Raw genomic sequence first — 23,581 nt, 5'->3', positions numbered from 1 at the left:
TAAATTTTCATCTATTCAGACGGACTGATTTATGTTTACAAGTCAAGTTTCACTGAAATATGAAGATATTGGGAAGAACTGTACGAATTGTATAGGGTAATGTTAAAAACATAGATATCCGTAGCATAAACTTATCAAATGTTCGTATCTGCACAGTTCTTTTTCCATGCTGGGAATATCTATCAATAGCCACAGAGTGTCTTGGAGTTCTCTCTCAAGTAGTGATGTTTCCTTAGATACGCTAAAGATATGATTATTCACTACAGATAGTTTTCCTTTCAAAACTAAGAGACAGGTGCCCAAGGCTGTAGAGAAAATCTGTTGGAAGCTCTGCTGTTGTTGACTGGGATAGAGTTAATTTTCTTCATAGTCACTTGTATGGGGCTGTGGTTCTGATTTGTGCTGTAAATCGTGTTGATAACATAAGAGTGCTTTGGTTTTGTTACTGCTGAGCAGTGCTTACACAGAATCAAGGCTTTTTCTGCCTCTCACACTGCAGCACCAGTTATTGGGTTGGGAGTGCATAAGGAGTTGGGAGGGGCCACTACCAGGTCAGCTGACCTGAAGGATATCCCAGACCATCTGGCGTCATGCTCAGTGTCTAGAGCTGGGAATGGAGAAGGAGGGAGGGGGAGACATTTGGAGAGGTGGCATTTGTCTTCCCAAGTCACTGTTGTGCTTGGGGGAACTCTGCTTTCCTGGGGATGGCTGAACACATGCCTGCCCACAAGAAACAGTGGATCAATTCTTTGTTTTGCTTTGCTTGCATGAAGAGCTTTAGCTTTACCTATTAAACTGTCTCTATCTCAACCCATGAGTTTCTCACTTTTACCTTTCCAATTCTCTTCCCGGACCTACCAGGTGGGGAGGGAGTGAGCAGTGGCCTGGTGCTTAGTTGCCAGCTGCAGTTAAACCATGACAGAAGCATACCAGCTGGGTATGGGCTTTTGCCATAAGAGGGACAGCATGGTCTGCAGGAATTTATTATTAAATTTAGTTATGGAGAAAAATAAGGAGAAAACCAATCTTTTAGCCTTTAAAATTCATCTTAGATTTCACTGGCAAGATCATTATTTATGTATTTTCTTCTGAAAAGAATTACATGGAACATTTTCATGCCTGTAAAAAAAACTTTTGAGGGTACATGAAACTAAAAATTGCCTTGAAAATGTCTTGCGATCCTTCATGTCCCATCAGCGTATAGCATGTGAGTTACCTGTCTTTCTACATAAATTTCAGTGATTATGCTGCACAGTACATGCAACAACATTTTTTCAGGTGGTTTTGACACAGTTATGTTCTGCCTTAGTCAGAGCAGTCTGCTGTGCAAAGAAACCTGTCTCTGCTAGGGTGGGACAGTTGTTTCAGACAGTATGAGGACCAGCCTTGCTGGATGCATTCCACCTAATACTCTTCTACCAGTAAAATGGGGACTGGCTGACATTTAGTGGATTATATGTTTCCCCTTGGTCTCTTGACTGCAGACCTTGAAGAAGTACTTTTAAAATTACAGGGTCAACGCCTAATGTATTCCTGCATGACTTGAGTGTGAGTGACTTTCAGTAGGTCATGGAACAGCTTACTGCGTCACACAGTCTGTCTGTCTAAAACTCCTCATTGCCTTCACCAACACTGGATGATTAGAGCTTGATCATTTGTAAACTGGCAGTATGCCATGAAACAGATGGGAATGAGCATAGGCAGACCAGGGACTATGTAGCAGTTAGAAATATGTTTGCTGAGGATGGTATTCCCAGCTGGGAACCTAATGCTGACCTAATGCTATTGTACAAATGGTAAAAGGGTTGTGCTATTTGTAACCTCTCTGAAATGAAATGCAGAACTAGAATAATAATGATAAATACTCTGTTAGGAGAAAAACAGGTAAAGCACCTTCAATCAAGACCTTAACATTCTCTCAGAAGGCCTGGAGGATTGCAGCAGAAGTGAATTTTCTCTCATTCTTTTGATTGCTGTAAAAACATTTGGATTATGTTGCAAACAATATTTAGTGAAAGACTTAGGTAATTCAGTTCATGAAACTGAAGATTCATCCAGCCTTATCCAGAATACTAGATAGGAGCAAAGCTCCCGCATATATACATCAGACTGAAATTTACCATGAATTTCATTCACTGCTGTTTCACTGATGATGAAATTGCCTATGTCCAAGATGTCCTTCTTTTTGAACTTTGTGAGATTTTGGTTGTTTATTTCTGGTTTATGTCTGCTTTGTAATTTCCTCAGGATTGGAGAGCAGAAAATATTCTCTCAGATGAAATTTAGGGTACAATTCCCAGGCAAAGTTTGGAGGACATGATGCATGGTTTGATTTCACAACTACCAACATTTCATGCTTTCTGAAGTTTGATGTCAATGGAGTTGGCAATAGGACCTACCATCTGTCATGGCATTTAAAAGATAAAAATGGAATCATAAATAGTGCCAACTCATTACAAAATCGAGCCAGCATGTCAAAATGGAGGACATTAGCATATTCTTTTAGTATCCTGCTGCCAGCATCTGATATCAGGTCGCTAATCACTTGAAGTCATCTGTCCAGACAAGCACTGCCAATCTTTCTTCTAGGCCAACAGAACCAAACAATACGGGTAAATTTATGTCTGAAGGATGTACTTTAGTGGGAAGTAAAAATCTGGTCAGTTAATTCCTCCTCCTCCCACAATTAGCCATATAATTAATTCCTTGTTGAAATAATAATACTATTCTGCCAGAATATTTATATGTCTACACAAAACCAAATTATTTTCAAAATGATAAAATCAAGGAAGATAATTATTTGGATTAAAATAGTTATCAAATATCAGTATTTATTAAAGGATCATAACCTTACTTTTATACAGCTTATTTTCTGGTTTGGTTCTTAGCCATTGGCCTAAACAGAAAGCATTTGGTTTATCCACATTTGCAATTTACCTAGAATTGTTTGATCTGCTTTTGTTAGGATATGGAAGTCATACTGACACAAGGCACTGTACTATGCTGCCCAAACTAGGGCTGGCATGACTGCAACCTTACTTGTATAAGCTAATTCTAGTTTTGGTGAAAGTGTTTCACAACTAAGAAACTTAAAACCGGGAAATATTTCTTCACTTTTTCTGTAGTGAGTACAAGTGAATCAGACAAATCTCCTGACTAGAATTTCCACCATACTGAATGCAGTGGAAGAGATAGTTGAAAATGTTTCATCTGAGGAAAGTTTCAGAATAACTTTCAGGTTAACTCTAAACAATGCTACATGACCCAGGATCACAGGGAGGTTTATTCAATGTCTCAACGCCCTACTTGCTTGACTTGGTTGCAAAAAACTTCTCAAACTGGACAATGTTCTTGACCTTCATCATGCCTCACAGTAAAAGCCGTTCAGATCAGAATCTAGTCTAAGAGAGTGTAAACAGGGGTCTTCTTCTGAATTGCAGCTCTTAGGAGCAAACTCTTTAATTTTTCTTAGTCAAATGAAAAATAATATGCTCCTAATTTTGAATTTTACCATTAGCCCATCTTCTGTCAAAGGCTGTTTTCAGAGAAAACTGCCAATATTAACAAAAGAGTAAGCATTCTTACATTTTCTTTATTTTTGAGCTTTTTCTTTTCCCTAATTTTGATCTTTTACAAAACTGTCCCCAAGTCTTTGAACAGTACATCTGCTTTTTATCTGATGATAATTCATTGCACTATTCTACTTTATAACCAAGGTAGGCTCCTTTTAGAATAAAATGAATGCACCTAGTATAAACAGTTCTAAGTGGAAAATTTCAGAAACAGGTGAAAATAACTTTCATTATGCTGCTGAGCTGGGCCTGTAGGTAAGCCTATGGATTCACCCCCAAATTTCAAGTGTCTACATGAATTTCTGAGCTATGGTGGTGTCAAAATAGGTTAAGTGGATTGGTTTTCATTATATTCCAGAATACTTGGGGATTCAAAAAACCCCCATGTACTCAAACAATCAAATTCATATGTTAATTATAACAGATAAGAAAGCTGTTATTTAATACCTGAACAGACCTGCTTTACCACATCCAGCTGTCGCAAGAAACGAAAATAAACTTCCAGCAAGTATGTTTTCAGTCCTTCTCTCTCACTTAAATTTTAACAGCTGTGTATGCCTAGGTGTTGAAGCTAGTATCATTGAGTAAATGTGTCTCTGGTTATGTTTTCAGCATCAATGAGAAAATGCATTTATTACCAAAGCACTGCCAACTATATTTATTGCAGTAGAAACAGATGCGCTATATAAACATTGTGAGTTTACACAGAGCCTCCAGCACTTTTTAATATTTTCTTTTGGGGTTTTTTGGGGTGTTTTGTGTTGTGTAGTGCAGGTTTCTTAAATACCCCAAAGATTCAAAGAGAAGAGCTTGTGGGGTGGGGTACTACTCCTTACCTGAATTTATCTTCATGAACGACTGCCGTGGCTTTGGGAACATAGCAGACAATCTGTCGTTCTACATCTATTTGACTGAAGCTTGTAATGGGGATGCCAGGATAGCTGACATACTCTATTTGTCCATATTGGGGTGGGGAGGTTATCACATAAAGGAGCTCCTCTGGCTTGTCAGTACTGTCCAGTGCAAAGAGGACATCAGTTGTAATGTAGCTGCGATCTCCTTTTGGCACTCTAAAAAGTTTCGTAAAAACAGCAATGTCTCCTGTGGAATAGACAAAACAACACTGAAAAAGTTATATTGAACTGGATGATCTCTTCTGCATTGTTTAGTCACAGGAAAGCCATCACTGGTAGAATAAGTGTAAGACTTTAGGATTATAGAGAAATTCATCTGCAGGGGAGAAATGGGCCCCTGAATAAATGAATCAATATGATTCCAACAGAAGCCATATATTGTTTACATTACATGCCAGATATAGATTCTGGGTCTACTGTCCATGTGGGCATGCATCTCCAGGTTGGCCAAGCTGCTTCTTCATGAGGCAGGCACACATCCTTCAGGACATCCAATTGGTCAAGCATCTGTCCTCACGTTGTGCTTCCCCTTTCTAGGGTTTACATTTTTGGCAGACATTTTCTCAGGCTCTCTTCTTATTTTTGATCTTGTTGTTTTCTCAGTAACCTTGATGAATTCCTGAGAGCTCTAATAACAAAACTGCAGGTGGTTTGATAATATTACTCACAACCAGTTTGGCTGGTGCATCAGAATGGCCTGTTACACAGATACATTGCTGCATTCAGCATGGAAGGGACTTCAGGATATCTTTATTCTGACCTTCTGCTCAAAAACAGGGTCAGCCATAAGATTAGCTATAGCCACATTTCCTGGGGCTATTTCTTGTTGGAATCTGAAAACTATTATCCTATTGGGGCCAAGGATGAAGAGACCACAGCCTCTTTTGACATGTCTTCCAATCTTAGCAGTGTCAGGTAAACCTATATGTTTCTAACACAGACATAATAAAAAGGTAGGCAAAAGACTGTTCAGCTCTGTCTCTCAGGTTATTCCTTACAGTCTTACAGTCTCTCTTTTTTTTATGTTCTTGCCATTTTTCTGTGCTGATTTACTCAGACATAAAACTAGTATCAGAAAGATATTTTTAGCTCTATTTGCAAAGCAGCTGGGAATCCTGAGAGGCAGGGTGCAACACATTGCAGGCAGCAGAGCCTTTTCAAATCCCAGGACTTGGCCAACAGTGAAATCCAAGCAGTCAGACTTACAGGATCTGCAGGGACACTGGCCAGGGCCTATATAGTGCTAAGGAAAGGATCAGGACATGTATTGAAATATCTTGGCTTCAGAAACCAATATAGGCACCGTAAAACACCAAGTTTAGTGGATCTCTACCCTTTTCCAAGTCCTTGATATTTATGTAGAAGTCCACAGCTGGGGATCTGTTGTACCCATCCCAGAGGTAAAATGCGAAGCTGTCTTTTTTCTTGGACCCCACAGTTCCTGTGTGGACATATCTCATAAGGTTCATATCCACCTCTTCCTGGGTGCACTTCATTCCAGTTCGGAGAGTTACCCATTCTTGTCCTACCTAAAAAGCATAAGCATGCTTTATTAACTGATAATCACCCACACATCCTTCCCAGTTAAATGTGTTCCTTGTAGTTTTATAGATTGCTAGTGGCAGCTACCTGGCTTTCCTTCTATAGGCTCTTTCCTCACAGAATGTTTTGAAGGGCAGTAAATTACTCAAGTTTTTCTTCCAGCAAATATAAGGCTGGAGAAGATACAATGATCATTAATAAAATAGAGTAATATGGAGTTTAGCCACTTTTACTCTAGGAAATAAATTTCTGCACACTTCTCAATCAGATACCAAGATGAAAATTAAATAGTTTCTGACCCAGCTTATGTTTTCTATTTCTTAATTTCACAAATCTGCTCTTGGTTCTCTCTGAAATCATAGCTAAAACAGTATCAGAAATAACTTCATGGAAGCACAGAAATTTAGAGCCCCAGAGGTCCTCAACTATTTAAAAAAAAAAAAACAAAAAAAAAAAAAAAAAAAAAAAAAAAAAAACAACAACAACAAAAAACCCAAACAAAAAAAAAAAACCTGAATCACACCATAAAATTTCTTACTTTTCTAAATTGGACAGATCCATGAAGCTGTCATTTAGCAGCAGTAACAGCATCACTAGATTTATAGCAAAGGTTATCAAGGACAGAGAGCTAAGATATATATATATACACCCTATATGTTCAAACTGACAGACTCCAGTCAGAAGCTGTCTCTTTCCTGAGACTTAATTCAAAAGTCTTATGTGATCCATAGATTGATGTTGAGATCAAGCATCAAAATGCTTTCCAAGTTCACAAGTTTCAGAAATGGAATTTTATTTCTATCATGTATGCATGCTATTTAAAAGAGGCACTTTTTTTCTGTCTTTGGTCAGCAGATTATCATTTCATCTTCCATTTCTAATCTTACTTTTTGCCCTTCATCTTGATATATCCTTTCCATCATCTTTCTTTTCCCTTCTTCCCCCCATGCTTTTCTTCTAGTTGATGAGAAGCATCATTCTTTCACATGCAACTCCTTCCATGCTTTCTGAACCCTGAGGTAACTGAAATAAAGGCACTATTTTTTTTTAAACCAAGGATTCTGCCCCCCATTCCCCCCTAACTTGTGGGATGATTATCTTCTCTCAATTTTCACCTCAGATGATTTGCCATGTTTTTTACCTTCCATCTTCACCTGTTCAGGACCTGGGTTTTAGTGCAAAGCCTCTGGGACAGCATCATTATTTGACTCAAGCACTCCTTCAACAATCAAACTGGCCAAGCTCTCTACTTCAGAATATGACAGGCATTTGGGAGAAAAGGAAAATGAACTTCATTTTGCTCTAAAAGGAGAGAGTTCTTTGCATGCCTGGTTTTGTTGAAGTACAAAGACTAACCTTGAGCTGAAGCTGACCATTTTCTGGAAGTCTTTCAAATAAGTAGTAAATTCTCTCCCTGGGGGTATCTTTATCTTCTGCTGACAGAACAGCACTAGAAATTATTTGAGTTTCACCTATGTTCACCTCTATATCATTCTTCCTGAAAAAATTAAAAGTCATGTATTGATGCAATAAAAGGAACCTTTTCAACATGTAATTTCCTTGCCAGAAATATGGGCTAACCAAATGCTGACAGAAATCACAGCTGCAGAGAGAATAGAACAAGAGTGCCTATTTCAGTTCAAAAGAGAAAAAAAGCAAGCAGAGCAGACAAGCTTCTCTTTACAATGGAGAGAAACAACAGTAGTACCTAAAACAGAGTTAACATATCCCTCTTATTCCCCTGGATCCTGTTCTGCTTACTTTCAAACAATCTATAGGAAGAAGACAATGTAAGCATTATTACTGCTAACACAGAGCAGAGCAATACTGGCTCTAATGAACTGATTGTTTATTTAGGAAATTACTGTCTTTCAAACAACTAGTCTTCAGGGCTCACCTTTATCTGTAAGAGACACAACCATATCTAGCTGGTTTCTTTATGCACCCAGATCTCATTTTGGGAAGAGGCTCTCAGGAGGAATATGTGAAGCTTTTACTTTCCCCAAGGGCACTCTCTGCTACAGGATGAAATCCAAGAGGTGCCAGATTGAGGTTTTGACAATCACTGTGAATAAGAGGCATTTTTTGCCGGCCAAAACCACCCCACCACAGGTTCTTCAGTCTATTGACCATAACTAATGGAGATGAAAGCTGAAAACCCCTAGGGTGGAAAGTGCCCCAAGGTGAAAAGGTTAAGAAAAGCTTACAGGTACTGCCCAATATTCACCTGTAAAACACTGCACTAGCATAAAAACTTTGTACCCTGCAGTGAAGGTGCAGTGACGGAATGCGGCAGCTAAATCACCACAGTGCCAAACAGAACATTTTCTTAAAGCACTACTGGTTAAATACTGGCAGCACACCTTATCTCAGTGGAGGAGTAACAGGCAAGAGGCAGTAACTTCATATAAAGGAATAGCTATTTTGGAAATAGACGTGTCAATCTATGCTGTTCACGGGAATGGCAAGTAGTGAGACCTAACATTCCCAGACAAGGAAGAAACAGTTTCTGGATCTAGCTGGGAAAAGTTAAAAACACTTGATTTCTTGCATTTCATCATCTCCTTTCAGAGAGAGAGGGCGGAAAATGGTAGATCCAGCTATAGCATGTGAAGAACAAATAGGCAATTATCAGTAATTATCTGTACATGAAAAATGCATACATATATTATACTTTTTATTCTAACTGAGAATTGACATTCTCTCATGTTAGATTTATGTGATCACTGAAAGTCTTTTAACTAAGAAACTTACATTTGTTGCTGCAGGAAGCTCTGCCTGGTAAAAAAATAGCATTAAAAATTCTTTGCAGTGGGAAATGTAACTCTGATCTGAAAGCAGACCAAATACCCTGAGGAATCAGAAATTCCCTCCTTAGTGGCAAACAGCTTAACAGGTTGTAAGTCTGAAATGCAAACTTTAGAGGTTCACAACTATATCCACAAAACCTTTGGACTCTTAGCTTCCCATCTGCCTGTCTGGGGCTGGAAAACAGTCACAAGTATGGAGGTCCTGATGCTCTGTGACAAGTCATCAGTTGGAGATCCCAGGGGGATGAGCTCCTGTTTAAAATGTCCAGGAAGTTTAGCTCACTTGCAGCCAGCTGCCTATAATGGTCTATAAATGGTCTGCCAGGCAATTTCTGATCATGTCCAATTCATTTACGACTCCTAGCTTTGAAGTGTAAGGAAAGTTAATGTGTGCCTTTGCAGCAGTTGAATTTTGAGAGAGAAAAAGAGTTTTAGAATATAAAATAAGAGAATTATACTCTGAGAACCCTTCCCCTACTTCAAGCTTGTGATCCAAGCTTTGGTATGGATCCTCTCATGCCAAAATCCAGAGCTGCTTTCAGAGAGATGTTTTAGGCAGGTGTTTGTCTAAAGGAAGCGAAAAACAGTACCATGGTGGATGGTGTTCAGCAGAGCTGCAACACCTGGCAAACACCTTGAAGCAACTTGTGAAAGAAACAATGAACATTATTCCCCACATAGTTTTATTTTTCCTCTATTTGCTCAGTATAGAGCAACACTATGCATGCTCTTCTTTCAGTAAAAAAAAAAAAATGTTAAATAAAATATAGAGATCTACATAGAAACATTTTTACTGACATTAGTCTGTTACTAATTATGGCTTCCTCTTTGCATCAGACACCAAAGACACAGTTTAATGGTGGACATGGTGGGATGCTAGGTTGATGGTTGGACTTGATTATCTTAAAGGTCTTTTCCAACCTTAATAATGGTATGATTCTATGATTTGGTGTTTTGTTCACTTTTCCATCATTTTGTCTGAACACATCCTCCCACTGTCAGAAACAGGAACAAATTACTTACTTGCTCAACACTGGTTTCTCATCATTAACTGGAATGACCTTTACTGAAATGGTTCTGAGGACTTTATGTTTTCCATCTGATAGCTGAATTTTAAAGCTGTCAGTGAGGTTTTCAGAGTTGTCATGCATGTACATTAGTTTCATTCCTATGTGACGGAGGAAGGGGGAGAAAAAGAAGAGAGAAAGAAAGGGAGAGGGAGAATGGGTGAGAGAAATGGGAAAAACAACTTAATCTGACTTCTGCAAAATCCCTCTCATCATTTCACTCTGCTTCAATCACCTTTCTTCCATCTCCCCTCCCCATATGCTAGGGTAACAATAAACTCGCCTTAGCTATCAGAAGATGAGTTTGATGAGCCACTGCTGTTCAGTGATTTAACAAGATACTATTGACTCAAGGTCATCAGCCCGACCTAAGATTGACCACAGACAATCAGAAGTTCTAGGCCAAAGGTGGCTCATTCAGCATTGTGGATAACAAAAGGCAAAAGCCAAGAAAGAAAGTCAAAATCAAGACTTGACAAGGCAGAAGAATTTGGGGTGGAGACCTGATATTTCTGGAGGTTCATATTAGACAGGCAGAGAGAAAAAAATCTTTCCTTGGGTTTTGAGGGCTGAGCTGCAATTTGAGTGACAGTATTGTATTCATGCCCCTCTTTATACTGATAGATTCCATGTATCACTAAATAGCCACAGTGGGGAGGAATCCACTATATTCCTTGCAGTGTTAAATACACTTTTTCATTACAGGTACTTGAAATAGATTTGCTGCTTTAAAGCAGGCTGACTGATTATGCTAAACTGTGGAGTCCTGGTTTGTATGTTTATTGCTAGACACACGGTATTTTGCAGCCTTTCAATGTCTAAAGGTTTATAGGGAAGGTAGAGAGACATTTTTTACCAATGCCTGTAGTGACATAACAAGGGGTGGGAGTAGGTTTGAACATAAGGACAAAACACTTTACAGTAAGTGTGGTGAGACACTGAAACAATTTGCCCAGAGTGCTTGTGGCACGCTTGAAGTGTTCAAGGTCAGGTTAAATGAGGCTTTAGGCAACTTGGACCAGTCCAAGTTGTGCCTGCCCATGGCAGGGGAGGTGGATTTGTTGACCCATAAAAGTCACTTGCAACCCAAAATGGAGTAGGATTCTGTAATACTTAAATATACTTAGCCCCATGATCAGTTAATGTGTGTTTGAATCAGTCTTGTTTGTGGAGTCCTCCTGTTCTGAGAAGGCTGAAATCTGAGCTTTTTCTCCTTTTGTTATCTCCTGCCTAGACTCAAACCATAAGACTTCTCCTCTATGATACCCTATAAAACCCACAACCCTGCCCCTGCTCACCTGCTCAGTCTTCTCCCTCCCCAGCTCGGGGGAGAAGTAAAAATGGATGCTCAAGCTTAACACAACAGAGACTCGTCTTGTCTGTTTCCCTGCCTGCCCTGTACCTCCCTGGACACAATGTTAACTGTAGCTACGCACTGCTACACTTGTTGACTCTAGAATACACTCTATTCTAGGTGCTGTAAAACGTTCACAAATCTGTTTGATGATGTTACATTATATTACATTATTCCTTCTTGGTTTTTTTTGGTGGGGTTTTTTTTTGGGTTGTTTTTTTTTTTTTGGGGGGGGGGGGGGGTTTGGGTTTTTTTTTCAAGACAGATTATTTTCCTACACATATTGCTACCCTTTTTGATACAGACGTCTCTCAGGAGGATTTAATTGACAGTTTCTAAAATCAATAGACAAGAATAGCATTAAATAGACAACTTCCATTCCTAAACATTGTTTTGAAAATAAACACAAGGCAAGTGAATAAATAAGTGATGGAGGTTTCTTTAGTATTTCACTTACCTCATTAAAGGAATGAAAGAGCACTGTCAGAAGAATGATGCACCTACCATTCCTCAGCTGCTCCATGGAAAAGTCATGACCAAGCAACCTATGGCTGTGGTGATCATGGTTAATTAACTCTTTATAGTATAGAAGATCGCTGCTGTGAACACCATTAATGAGGAACCCATATGAGGGCCTCTGCACAACCCCAAATACTAGAGGGTCTGGAGGCACATCCAGATCAACCGCATTGATAACAGACAGATCCAGCTCTTTCATCTCCCCTTCTTGAACCTGAACATGAAAGAAAAAACATTCAATTCTTTTACATAATAAGAAATAATAGAATTCTAGCATGATTTCTTGAGTAGGGTATTTTTGTGTACAAGTGTTTCACTTGATTCATCCACCCCTTACCCAGTATCTTTTTAACGAGCTACTGATTTCAGCCAGTTTAAGAGACATAGAGAAAGTGAACGGTTACAGTGATGAAGAGAGAAGTTGAGATAAAGAGTTCATATTTGCCCAGATTAATAGAAAATATGTTAAGCAAGTCAAGGCCAAATCTACTGCTCAGAAATGCACAGAGGAGAAAGCCTTTAAATACATAAAGGTATCTAAAAAGATGGATGCATATAAATTTATACATCCAATTTTACTTCACAGTAAAAATAAGCTTACACTCTGTGCTCAGAGGGTTATTTATCTTAAAAACAGTCTACAGGGAGAGGAGAAGCTATGCCAGAAATATAAAAAAATACTCTGTTAAAAAAAGTGAAGGCCCTTGAGAATGCAGAAGAAGCCTAAAGATCTCTCTGCTTTCCAGATTACTTATTTGTTTAAAGATCTGGCCTTCTTTTTACTTAACTGCATAATTCCCAGAGCTATGCCCTGCTCCTCTCCCACTGAAGATGGCTTATATGTTTACGTGGGATTTCACTGGGCTGTTTCCAGAAGTAGGCTGAACTACACCAAGTAAGGGGAATATGCAGAGGAGCAGGTATTGGGACAATGTTCTTATTTCTATTAGAGTGTCTTCTGGTTAAAGTAGTTCCATGACAGGCATTTTGCTTATTTCCTTACAGTAATATTCCTGGCTATGAATTCTGGAACTTCATCATTGGTTGGGCTGATTAGCACAAAAAATGGAGTCTCTGTTGAGCGATGAAAACCATCAGTGACATAAAGTACAAACTTGTCTTCTGTTGGCTCCATTCTCAAGTGTCTGGCTTGAACGTAATTTATATTCATGGCTTTCAGGTGTTTCAGCTGAAAAGACCCTACAGATTTTAAAGAGAAAATGAGTTAGCACAATATTTTCACACCTTCTACTCTTATCCATCATTTTTAAAAAATTGAAACTGTGTCTTTTTCAAAGAATGAATAACTTCTGTTTTTTAAAGTTCTCTGTCATTTTTTAACTGTAAGACTTACATTACACGTGTTACTGCAGGACACAAGCCCTTTTTACCCCAAAAATGTATCCTTCTGCTTCAGGTGGTACTCTGAAGCTTCTCACTTTTCAGTTCAGACTGCAAAACTGAGCCCATATTAAAACAACTCAAGTAACAGGTAGGAAAATATCTGAGTCCAAGATTCCTTGATAGTGCTATGTAATCACTGAGTTTGATCATTTTTTCCAAGCTAAATGACTCTATGATTATATTATTCTAGTTTCGACTTTATTTGACTGACACACCACAAAAATGAGAACTTAAAGAGTCAGTGATTGCAGGTTTCCAGCTGAAAATGCTGGGATAAGCTGGTAGCATTACAAAGCATGTCACAGTCTGCTCTGCTGAGGGTGAAACTGCCTTACACGCTTTGAAAGTGGACAGGGGAAGTCACCGTCTAAGTCAAACGCCACCTCTATCACTTTTGTAATTTTGCCTTGGAAAGTAATGTGGGACCCAGGCTACTGCATTTAATTGAGAGATGTATAGGTGAAGAGGTGCTGGAGCCTTTCATGGGGGTCTGAAGAGGAAGGCAGGGAGAGCAGATTAGTGTCTCATATCATGACTTCTAATAGATCTCAGCTGGATTCATGAAACAAGGATTGCCTTGTTTAACTCAAAGACCAAGTCTTCACATTTGCAGAGCTTCAGTTTCCCTTTGAACTCCTCCTGTAAAGTCCCACTGCTGTTCATTTGCCAGCACCTGTGTTCCTCAGTAAACCCATATTAATGCCCATACCTGTATCTGTACCACCAGAGCCCACTTCAGAGCCTTCCACAAGCCCTCTAGATTTAATCTGCTTGGTTATCATAACTTGTTAAGACTTACCTATGCTTATTCCCATGTTGCTCTTCTCAAACCCAGGAGAAGGCAGTATATTTTCAATGTAACCAAACTGGGGAGGAGAAACCAGCACAAACTCTAAGTCATCTGCAATGGTGTCAGGGTCAGTGGCAAACAAATGATTGGTAGTAAGGGCTGCTGAGGAGCCCTCCTCCACCGCAAAGCCTGCACCTGTGCAGAAAAACAGGTTAAGCATTATTGGTCATGAGATCATTTTACTGTTCTTTTTCTTAACAAGAATGAAAATAATAAATAAAGGGGAAAAGACAAAAAATACTGAATTACTGAGGGGTTTTGTTTTAACGTTTTCTTCTCTGCTTTCACCAACATCTCTGCTTTTACCATCACTGAAGTAGAGAAGAAGGGGATAATGAAATTATTTTATTGGTTAAGTTATTAGGTAAGGTTTATATGCTGCTCAAAAACAGTTGTTACCTCTGTTTGTCAGAGCATTAATTACATGAGAGCTGTTTAGAATTGCTCATAATGAACAATTTTTCATGCGTCACTGCCTCATTTCCCTGCTGGGACAATGCTTCATTTCCAGAACATTACTTGGATGAGTGCCTGCAAATTACAAAACCACTTATGCAAATGCTTAAATATTCTCTGAGATACATAACACATACTGATACTTACAAACAAATGACATTGAAAGACACAAGCATATGGAAAACATACTTTTAATATGTATACCACAGACTGCACTAAAAGGCCTAGGAAATTGACAGAAAAGTCACATAATGGGCTGCAGTTGGACTAGATGTATATTACCAACTCTGTTTCCATTTTAACTGAGTTTCTTAGATTCTGAAGAGTGCTTGTGAAATTGTGGCCTCACACCTATTAATGTATAATTTTTGTCTTTATTTGTTAAAATAATTAAATATAAGTAATATTGGTAGCGATGTTTCTGTCCCTTCATGTAAGGCCCAAATTTCTGTTTTATACTCTACTACACACAAAGATAAATAAATATGTCTGTTTATGCATTTGCCCTGTACAAAGCTGACACCTGTTGGGCCATAGATTCAGTTCAGGGACAAGATATTGATCACTTTTACCTAGACATAGCTCACATATGCTGCAATTAGCATGTAGACATGGTGGGGAGGAGATCTGAGCACTCTTATCTCTAACCACATGCTTTAAAAGTGCAGCTGAAGAGCAACAAGCTCATACTTGCACTGGTGGATTGGGTGTTTGCACTGTACAAGCAAAGGAAAATAAATTTGATGGAAATTCTAATTTGCATACTTTTGTATGCTGATCTCAACTAACTACTTCTAGTACTAAAAATTGAACAACCAAAAAAGCCACCCTGAGTCTTTAGCCATTACAGTACTGCATAGCCCACTTTGTGCTGCTGTAGTGAGAGGAAGCTTTCACCGGTTGCAATTGATGGGGGCTGGTTGTCCACTGGAAGCACAGTGATGTTAAGGTCATAGACAGGAAATGGATCATCATGTGAGACTGGAGGAGCAGGAGGTCCATCATAACAGCAGTCTTTCACATCTAGGCCAGCCTCACCATCAGAGACAATCAAGGTTAAGACCTCAGTGGAAGGAGTCAGGCCAATCTCACCACCTGGGAAAAATATTACAGTTCAGAAGAAGTGATTTACCAAAAATTCATGAAGACTAATTTTTACCCTGCAAGGACACTCTTCAGTCTCAAGTTAGAAGAAAAACAAAGCAGCAGCAAAATTACTGGAATTCTTAATTCTGGCTGGTAGGGGTGTTGTTTGGTTAGAGATTTGGTTTGTTGTTTATAATTAATTTCAACCATCTCACTTTTATGATAAAATAAGAGGGTATAGAAAAGAGTCTTAGAATTTTTATAGTAGTTATAATGTTATAATTGCTATGTTATAATATTATATTGTAATAAAATGGCTAATAGTCCTTAAGGTTCTGTTCTTTGTGCACTAATGTGTGTACAAAATGTATGTTGTGCAGAAAAAGTGCTTTTTTCTGTACTCCTTCTCAAGGAATGTAGGAAAATCTTTCTTTTATATATTTGTTCCTCTATGAAAAATGGTAATATCCACGCTCTTCCAAAATAAAACTTTTCAATATAGCAAGTAATGCATGTGTTCTTATACGCATCTTATCCTTTCAAAACGCACTACAGCAGGGGCTGTACTTTATCTCTCTACTTTGTTACTATACTGTATATTATTCCTATATGCAATCATATTTGATATGGGGGCTGATACAGGACTGGGAACTGCCACCCCTTGCAAGAAGCGTCTGTGGGTTGGAGTATTCCAGCTGTCAGGACTTCTGGCAGCCTGTGTCTTGCATTGCTGCAAGATATTATTAATAAGCAGCCTGCAAAGGAAAGGCAGTGACTCTCAGACTCTCTTGCAATACTAACTGACAGCACATTTAATGTTAGAAATTTAGAAATGAAAACCACATACACTCCTGAAGGTAAAACTTCATTGCCCCTGCAAAATATTGTCATTGAAAGACAGTTTGTGATATTTTTGGAATGCAGAAGAAAAGTTTGTGGTTGGTAGCCACAATTAAGTACTTCCTTTTCAAGTGCCAGCTGTTCATTTTAGCCAGTGCTAAGCTTGAACATATCACATCTGTTCTCCATGCTATCACAAAATTACAGAATAATTACACAGAAAATCAGAACTTTTTGGGGAAAAAAAAGACTAAAGCTGTCATTCAGGGATGTAGAAAGAGAACCTCTTTAATCCCAATGAAAGGATAAATTTAAGTAAGAAATGGGGTTAGCCAGCCCTTGATTTCTGCCAGTAATTAAAAAAAAAAAAAAGTACCAACAATAAAGCCACAAAATAATGTTTTTTAATGTTGTGTTTCGCATGAAGAAAGTCAGAACTTCCTTTATGTTGTGGTATGTAAAGACTGTGAAATGTCCAAAGTAGATATCCCTCTGGATTGGAGAGGCAAGCAAGAGGTACAAAAAGGTTTTTTTACTATCATGAAACACATCAAAATACTCTAGGTTGTACTTGACTTAATATTAATTTTGTCAAAAAAGCCCAAGATATTTTGTCAGCAACTGTGAAAGTGTTCCTCCAGGATTATGATGTTTTCATGTACTTGTTCAAATATAATTTTCAGTTCAAGCAGGGGTTGGAGAACATATTAAAACATTTGGTAGCTGTCTATCATCAGCCCTCTCTTTTAAAGCCAGTTTAATTTTTTTCCCTAGTCACAACACATGGTTTCCAAGAAGTTCCTACTAGAATTCTGCAAAGGCATGGATTCAGGTTAGGATTTTTTTTACTTATACTTGTCTGACCATCTTTCAGTCTAATTCTGTCCTTTGCTCACTTACTAGTGTGCTTATATGTGACTAAACCAGCAGTGACATCAGCCTGGGAGAAACGATCCACGGCAATGCCAGCTTTCCTCACTACCCCGTGGTGGGGCTGGCGGGCCAGCACGAACATCAGTTCTGTGTCATCGCTGTCTGCGTCTGTGGCATAAATGTACTCTGAGGAGATAACTACTTCTGCACCCTCCAGGCAGTGGAGCACGGGAACAAGGCCGGTTTGCATAACAGGTAGCTCATCATTCACAGGCAACACCTAATCAGAAAAATAATGTAAGATTTTCTTATTGTTCATTTCAGTGGAAACCAATTGTTTCAGTACACTGCTTTGCAGCTCAAATAAACAGTATGCTGCCAGTGTCAGAGTACATTGAGTTTTCTCTATGAGCAAAAACAAACGAGCTGAATTAAAAACAAAAGACAGAAGTAAACCAAGCAAGATAATTTAAGTACAAAGTACAAGTCAAAGCTCTTCTAAAATTTGCCACATGAACCTGAAACCTAGGGTTGAAATGGAAGCCTAACATATCCATTATCTTCCAGTTTCCAAGGTAATGCAGCACTTTCATAAGTCAAGCTTTGAACCATTTGCTTCCACACAGACAATTGCTCTCAGAAACATGCAACACACTGACCTTGACCTGCAGGATGAACTCTACAAAATGGATGCCATCTGTGGCTGCAAAGAAAACACGATCAGTGAGAGTCTCAGAGTCGTCATGACGATATCTGTGAAAAAAGATCATAGAGCTACACAAATTTTTCACAGATACAAGAATCCATGCTTTCTGGTCATGCCCTACAATGTGTATTCCTCCCAGTATAAAAAGCTTCTCCCCATCTGAGTGTCCACCTAACACAGCTGATTCAGAATCAAAGTTTCTCCAAAGGGCTTCTGGGGTCTCCTACAAGAAGGAAAGTAAAGTAAACCCCTCAAGGTAAACCATTCAACAGTTAGGAAAAAGATTTCCCTAAGGCTTTGTTATCTATGTCCTGGCTGTTTGTGGGGTGTTTACCAAACACATATGTCATCACTGTGATAACTGCCTACTTTCTAACAGATGGAAATAGAGCCAGGGAGCTCTAACTCTGCATGCATATGTCGTGTCTTTTCTTACCACAAACAAAGAAGCAAAATTTTCATCTCTACATTAATCAATGTTAACAAAAGTTTTCTTGCAAACGAACCAAGCTTAATAAACACACAACTTTCTCAAAAGAAAAAAGCTGGTGACCAGTGCCTTCTTCACAGAAACTGCATGACTGAATATGGAATTTGTCTTCTTACCTGCCTGGGGCTTTATAGAGAAACCTATCTACAGCAGGCAGGTTGACTCCATTTCCTGGCCACACAACAGCTCATTCCATGGTGACATTGCAATCCCCAAGGCTCAGCCAGAAATCTTGTCCTGGAGCAGCTCTACCAGAGCTATGGTGAGCATTGCTAGCCTCTGCACCCCCACCACTTCAGACTTTAGCTCATTCAGCTGAGAGCCTTGGCCACCATAAAAGACAGCCACCACTCTTCTTACCTGACAGCCTGGATACGCAAGTCCTCACAGGAAATCATGTCACCTCCATTCATGGGACTGTCATCCCTCTCCACTACCCCATGCTGAGGCTGCCTCTGCAGGAGCAGGAAGAGACGTTCTTGTTTCGTGTCTGCGTCAGATATGAGAATGTGTCCCTCTGTAATAGGGGTCATGCCACCCTCATCCACTCTCAAATGGGTTGTAAAAACCTGCAGGGAGGAGAAATGCAGAGCTGTCTGTGCTGCTGCACCCCTAAACATACAACAAACAGGGTTATTCCCATTTGCTCTGCTATAAGGATGTGTGATATCTTTAAAAAAATGCCAAAGATTATACTCTTTTCTGCTGTGTTAGAAAAAGCTAAGGAAATTACCAACAATGGGCTATAATATGTGCATCCAAGTTCTCACCCCCTTCCTGGAGGCTTCTGTCCACCATGGGCAATAAGCAACATGAAATATAGGGATGCAGTTTTGCTAACCAAAATGCAACATACATGTTTCTGTACAGATATATAGGTGCCAAAGGTAGTCCTCAGGTTAGCACAAAAATCACCTTGCACACTTACCAGACTTTACCTTCTACTTCTATCCCAATGCAAGTTGTGTGCAAAACTCTGAAACCCCATTCCCATGGAAAACTCATTTTTTATTTCAGTAAAATCAGAACGTTTCTCTGCATTTCTGTTTCTACCCAAAGCAATTTCCAATTACTTTCTTCTCACTTTCACCACCACCCTACCACTGGGGCTTGATTGTCCACAGGAAGAATTGTAATATTGAAGCAGATCCCATACAAAGTGCCTCCATGCTGATTGCTGACAGAAAAAATAAACTGGACTTGCTGAGGTTCAGGTCCGATGTCCTGCAGGGGTGGCATATAAGCAACTTTCATATAGTTCACAGCATGCTACAAAAAGAGAAAAGGTGTGCATGTAAGAGGAGATAATGAGGGTATAACTATAACCCATTAGGGGCCACCTATAATGACATTAGGGACCTTTACCATCCCCTGTTTAGGTGTTATCCAGTCATCAAAATAAATTTCAGAAATTTTGCATGTACTCTGTAGCTGCTAGCCATACCTTGATTAAATGCATCTTTAGGTACAAATTAGGAGAGCACAGGTTCAAGTACTCAAAACTCTAGAAAATGTATTGATGTGCTTTAGAAGTGATAGCAAAGGTGATAGCCTGTACTTCTTTATATATCCATTTAAAAATGCTGGTTCAAGGACCTTTTTCTAACTGTGACTTTAAAAATAAACAATTAATAAAAGCTAACATCTCCCATAGCAGCTGAATTTGCCCTCATCAGTGTGAATAGTAACTGCATGTCCTGTGTTTCATGGCGAGGACAGGCCAGTGATAGGAAAACCAAAATCTTGCATCCAGATACCCATATTAGGCACACAGTTTAGGATCTGTAGGGTCAGAACTCTCATTATGGTACTGCAATTATCAATATGCAACTTTAACCATACAGCAGGATATAAAACAGGACACTTTAGTAATACTTATTTGTCAAACTACGGAACCATGAAAACTGAACTACAAAATCCTGAAAAAAGTCTGTTCTGGCCTATTCCATCCTGTATTACATCTTCTGGTGAAGACGCTGAGATGAAGCAGGAAATTGTTCAAAGTCTCATTTCTACATTTTGCGTACTTTTTAATTCCTCTTACGTCATGTGAAGCCAAATTCAGCCTACCCAAGCAACTGTAGCCCCTCCTGGTTTTATAACATTTGTGTTTACATAATTGCAAATCTAAAGCAGGATAGAAATTTATTTTAAAATCTGGTATTGGAATAGGACAGTTTTGAGCTTCTTAAGTAGAGCTTGTGATAGTACTGCTCCTCAGTTTTCACCTCCTGTTTTCCTGTCAAATAAAAGCTGTACATTTGTAATTTTGAGAATTGTTTAGAACTCATTCTGGTATCAGGTAACATAACAAACCTGGGTAAATGACCGCAGTGCAAGAGCAGCAGGATCCTTGACCAGTTTGGGGATAGTGTCCACCATAAACAGCTTCCCCGCATCTGAGTAGCTACACAAAAATATGTGTGTCACATCTTGGCTAGCAACAGCAAAGAACAAGAAATAGCCACATAGCCCAATCTTGCATTTCAAATTAGCTTCACACTTTCAACTGCATTGAAAGGGAAAACATTTTCCTTTTTTCCATCCTTGTTATCCATTTAAACATTACCACAGAAAACTGACCAAAAGAAATACTTTTCAGAGTGATTGCAAAAAAACCCTCATAACTTATAAGCAAGCTCTGGGACTGCCGCAAGTGTGTCTCTACACACCCCAGATAGCATTTACACCACCTGCAAGTCTAGTCCATCACATTCTTATTACTTGCACACCTGCATTTATCTATAAGTAGAAAAATAAATTATTTCTAGTTACACGCATCTTATAAACTCTGAAATTAACCAGTTGTCAGCAAGACAGCTTTCCAACAGCAGTAATCAGCAAACTGGATAACCATGTGAGTATTTGACTGATTAGGGAAACAGCCTTCTCCCCCAGCTACATAATGATCCTTTGCTGCTTGAGGTCAAAATTTAAAGTGTTGATCTTCAGCTTAAACTGCACAATGTCTGGATTTAAAACTTTTCATCTAGCAAATGGTTGCTGATGCTCTAATGAGATTACAGCAAGTGATGTACACTGCTACTACACCCATTCATTCCATACCTCCCTTGCTCCCACAGCACATTCTGCCTGTTTTCTGCTCCACATCTTCCTAGTCCACAACCAGGAGTGCCTGATACATATTCTGGAAAACGCTGCAGCACCTCCTATCCTCATTCTGGGGCAGGCACAGGTCAACCCCATTCTAACACTTAGGAGAGGTGCTTGTGACTTGTGCTTCAGGCTGTATGGGATCCCACTAGTCAGTGTAAAATGCACATCAAATAAAAAGAAAGAAAATATTTCACAAGATTTCCTGCTTCTTATTTCTTGTTCAACTATGCATTACCTATATTTTGTTACTCTGAGTATTACTCTGTTGCTTCAGGCTCTATCTTATCCTTAATCATCAACAGCAGAGCTGCATCCAGCTATTGTCACCTGCACCTACAAGAGATGAAGAACTTGAGGCACAAGTTCTATGTTACTACCACTGAATCTGCTCCTCTTACATGGGTTATTCCCCTGTCCGACATGAAAGGTATGTCAGGTTGCACCTACCCACGGGTGCAAGAGAAAAATGGGGAAGAGGTTATGGTGTATGTGAGCTCCCTGTCTTGCTCTTCCACATCTGTGAAGTGGAGATGTTTTTTAGTTAGGTGAGAAATCTCAGTCTCCTTAACAACCAGATGACGGGTCACTCCTGGAGCTTCTCTGGGTAGCTGGTCATTCACGGGGATAATGTGAACCATCATCACCTGGAATTGGGGAAACAGTAGAAGCGTCAGCTATTCCTTTCAGTAAGAGGGTGTCACAAGTAGCTGTTATACTAACATGCACTCAGAAGTGGATCACTGGACTATGAGATACAGGATGCGGCTGTCATGCCATATCATTGACACATGAGTAATGGAGACATATAACAGTTAATGGCAAAGATTTTGAATCTTAGAGGTTTCCTCTAAATGCAAAGTTAAATTCAGTATGTTGGACTCTTGCATGAAAAAAAAATTGTCTATTCTCAGATGACTTCAGGAGGGTTGTTTGATTTGTTTGTACTGTCTCCAAATATAATTTGTTTTCAACATTTCATTTTATAGCATAGGAAGAAGTCTTTTCAATTAACTTGTCTCTATTCAGCCAGGGAGAGAATTACCCCATTGAAAGCAAGAGCAAGAAATAGCCCTGAAGAACACTGTTTGTGGTGATGAGTGTCATCAGAAAAAGTCTATACCAGTTTTATTTGAAAGCCTGTCAGCACATGTAAGATATCAGCCATTTGAAGAAAAAAATCAGGATACTGCAAAGATGCTTCCATTTCACACCTGTGGCTCTGAGAGGTTTGGAGGGTCATGGCTATCACATAGCACAAACTCAAGGGAATCTTCAAATACTTCTCCTCCCAAATGACGGTAATAAATTATTCCATTAAATAGATCCCTCTGAAGAAAACTGTTGACCGAATACCCTGTTGAAATGAAGAATACATCTTCCATTGAACACTCCATGATTTCAATACTACATTAAAGCTGTGCAAGTAATTGGGGAAGTGTAATGTCCTCTTTTTCACCCAAACTAGAGCAAGTCCTTGAAATGTTCTCTCATTGTCTTCCAGATTCTCTGAAAATCATCAACAACTTCTTTTCTGTGTCACTTAAAGATTATGAAGAAAATTAAGCAACACAGCAAATAAGCTGAAAGCCCTGTTCATAATCAGAAGAAAATTTGCAGGTCTAGCAGCCTCTACGGCCTAGCACAGGAACTTCTTGGTTGTTACATGAAAGGAAAGTTTTCTCATCATTTAGCATAATTAGAATCATGTATTAGCTCTGAATTTGTCAGAGATCCTTGCATGTAAACTAACTCCTGACTAGCGCAATACTTTTTCCAGAGAAAAGTGCTGGAAAGGAAAATAGACTGAGAATGGAAGAATTAAAGGATAAATTGTGTACACAGGAACAGTTATCCTGGTGCAGAGACCAACATTAATTAGTGACAGGGTTTTACACTAGAATGAAAGAAGTCCAAATTTGCCATTATTTGTCCTGAGCCAAAACAATGTCTGACTGTAACATTTACTGTATTTTTTAAAGGA

General features: G+C 39.1%; 1 protein-coding gene across 1 annotated transcript in view; it reads right to left on the bottom strand.

Moving 5' to 3' along the window:
- FREM1 (FRAS1 related extracellular matrix 1) overlaps positions 1-23,581 on the bottom strand; it is a 67,031-nt gene that overhangs the window by 24,410 nt on the left and 19,040 nt on the right. Inside the window, exons 10-24 of the mRNA XM_066180824.1 lie at positions 22,812-22,954; positions 22,048-22,244; positions 20,800-20,890; positions 19,585-19,752; positions 18,844-19,052; positions 17,947-18,040; positions 17,315-17,567; positions 15,386-15,583; positions 13,982-14,167; positions 12,782-12,978; positions 11,764-11,992; positions 9,862-10,006; positions 7,385-7,526; positions 5,820-6,015; positions 4,409-4,673 (exon numbers count right to left, since the gene is read on the bottom strand). Coding sequence (XP_066036921.1) covers positions 4,409-4,673; positions 5,820-6,015; positions 7,385-7,526; positions 9,862-10,006; positions 11,764-11,992; positions 12,782-12,978; positions 13,982-14,167; positions 15,386-15,583; positions 17,315-17,567; positions 17,947-18,040; positions 18,844-19,052; positions 19,585-19,752; positions 20,800-20,890; positions 22,048-22,244; positions 22,812-22,954 — 2,713 coding nt within the window. The remainder of the gene's footprint in view (positions 1-4,408; positions 4,674-5,819; positions 6,016-7,384; positions 7,527-9,861; positions 10,007-11,763; positions 11,993-12,781; positions 12,979-13,981; positions 14,168-15,385; positions 15,584-17,314; positions 17,568-17,946; positions 18,041-18,843; positions 19,053-19,584; positions 19,753-20,799; positions 20,891-22,047; positions 22,245-22,811; positions 22,955-23,581) is intronic.

Source organism: Chamaea fasciata, unplaced genomic scaffold (genome assembly GCF_029207755.1).
Source record: "Chamaea fasciata isolate MVZ Bird 193981 ecotype frontalis unplaced genomic scaffold, bChaFas1.0.hap1 SCAF_4, whole genome shotgun sequence".
Classification (NCBI taxonomy): domain Eukaryota; kingdom Metazoa; phylum Chordata; class Aves; order Passeriformes; family Sylviidae; genus Chamaea; species Chamaea fasciata.
This window is presented reverse-complemented; position numbering and strand designations above follow the sequence as displayed.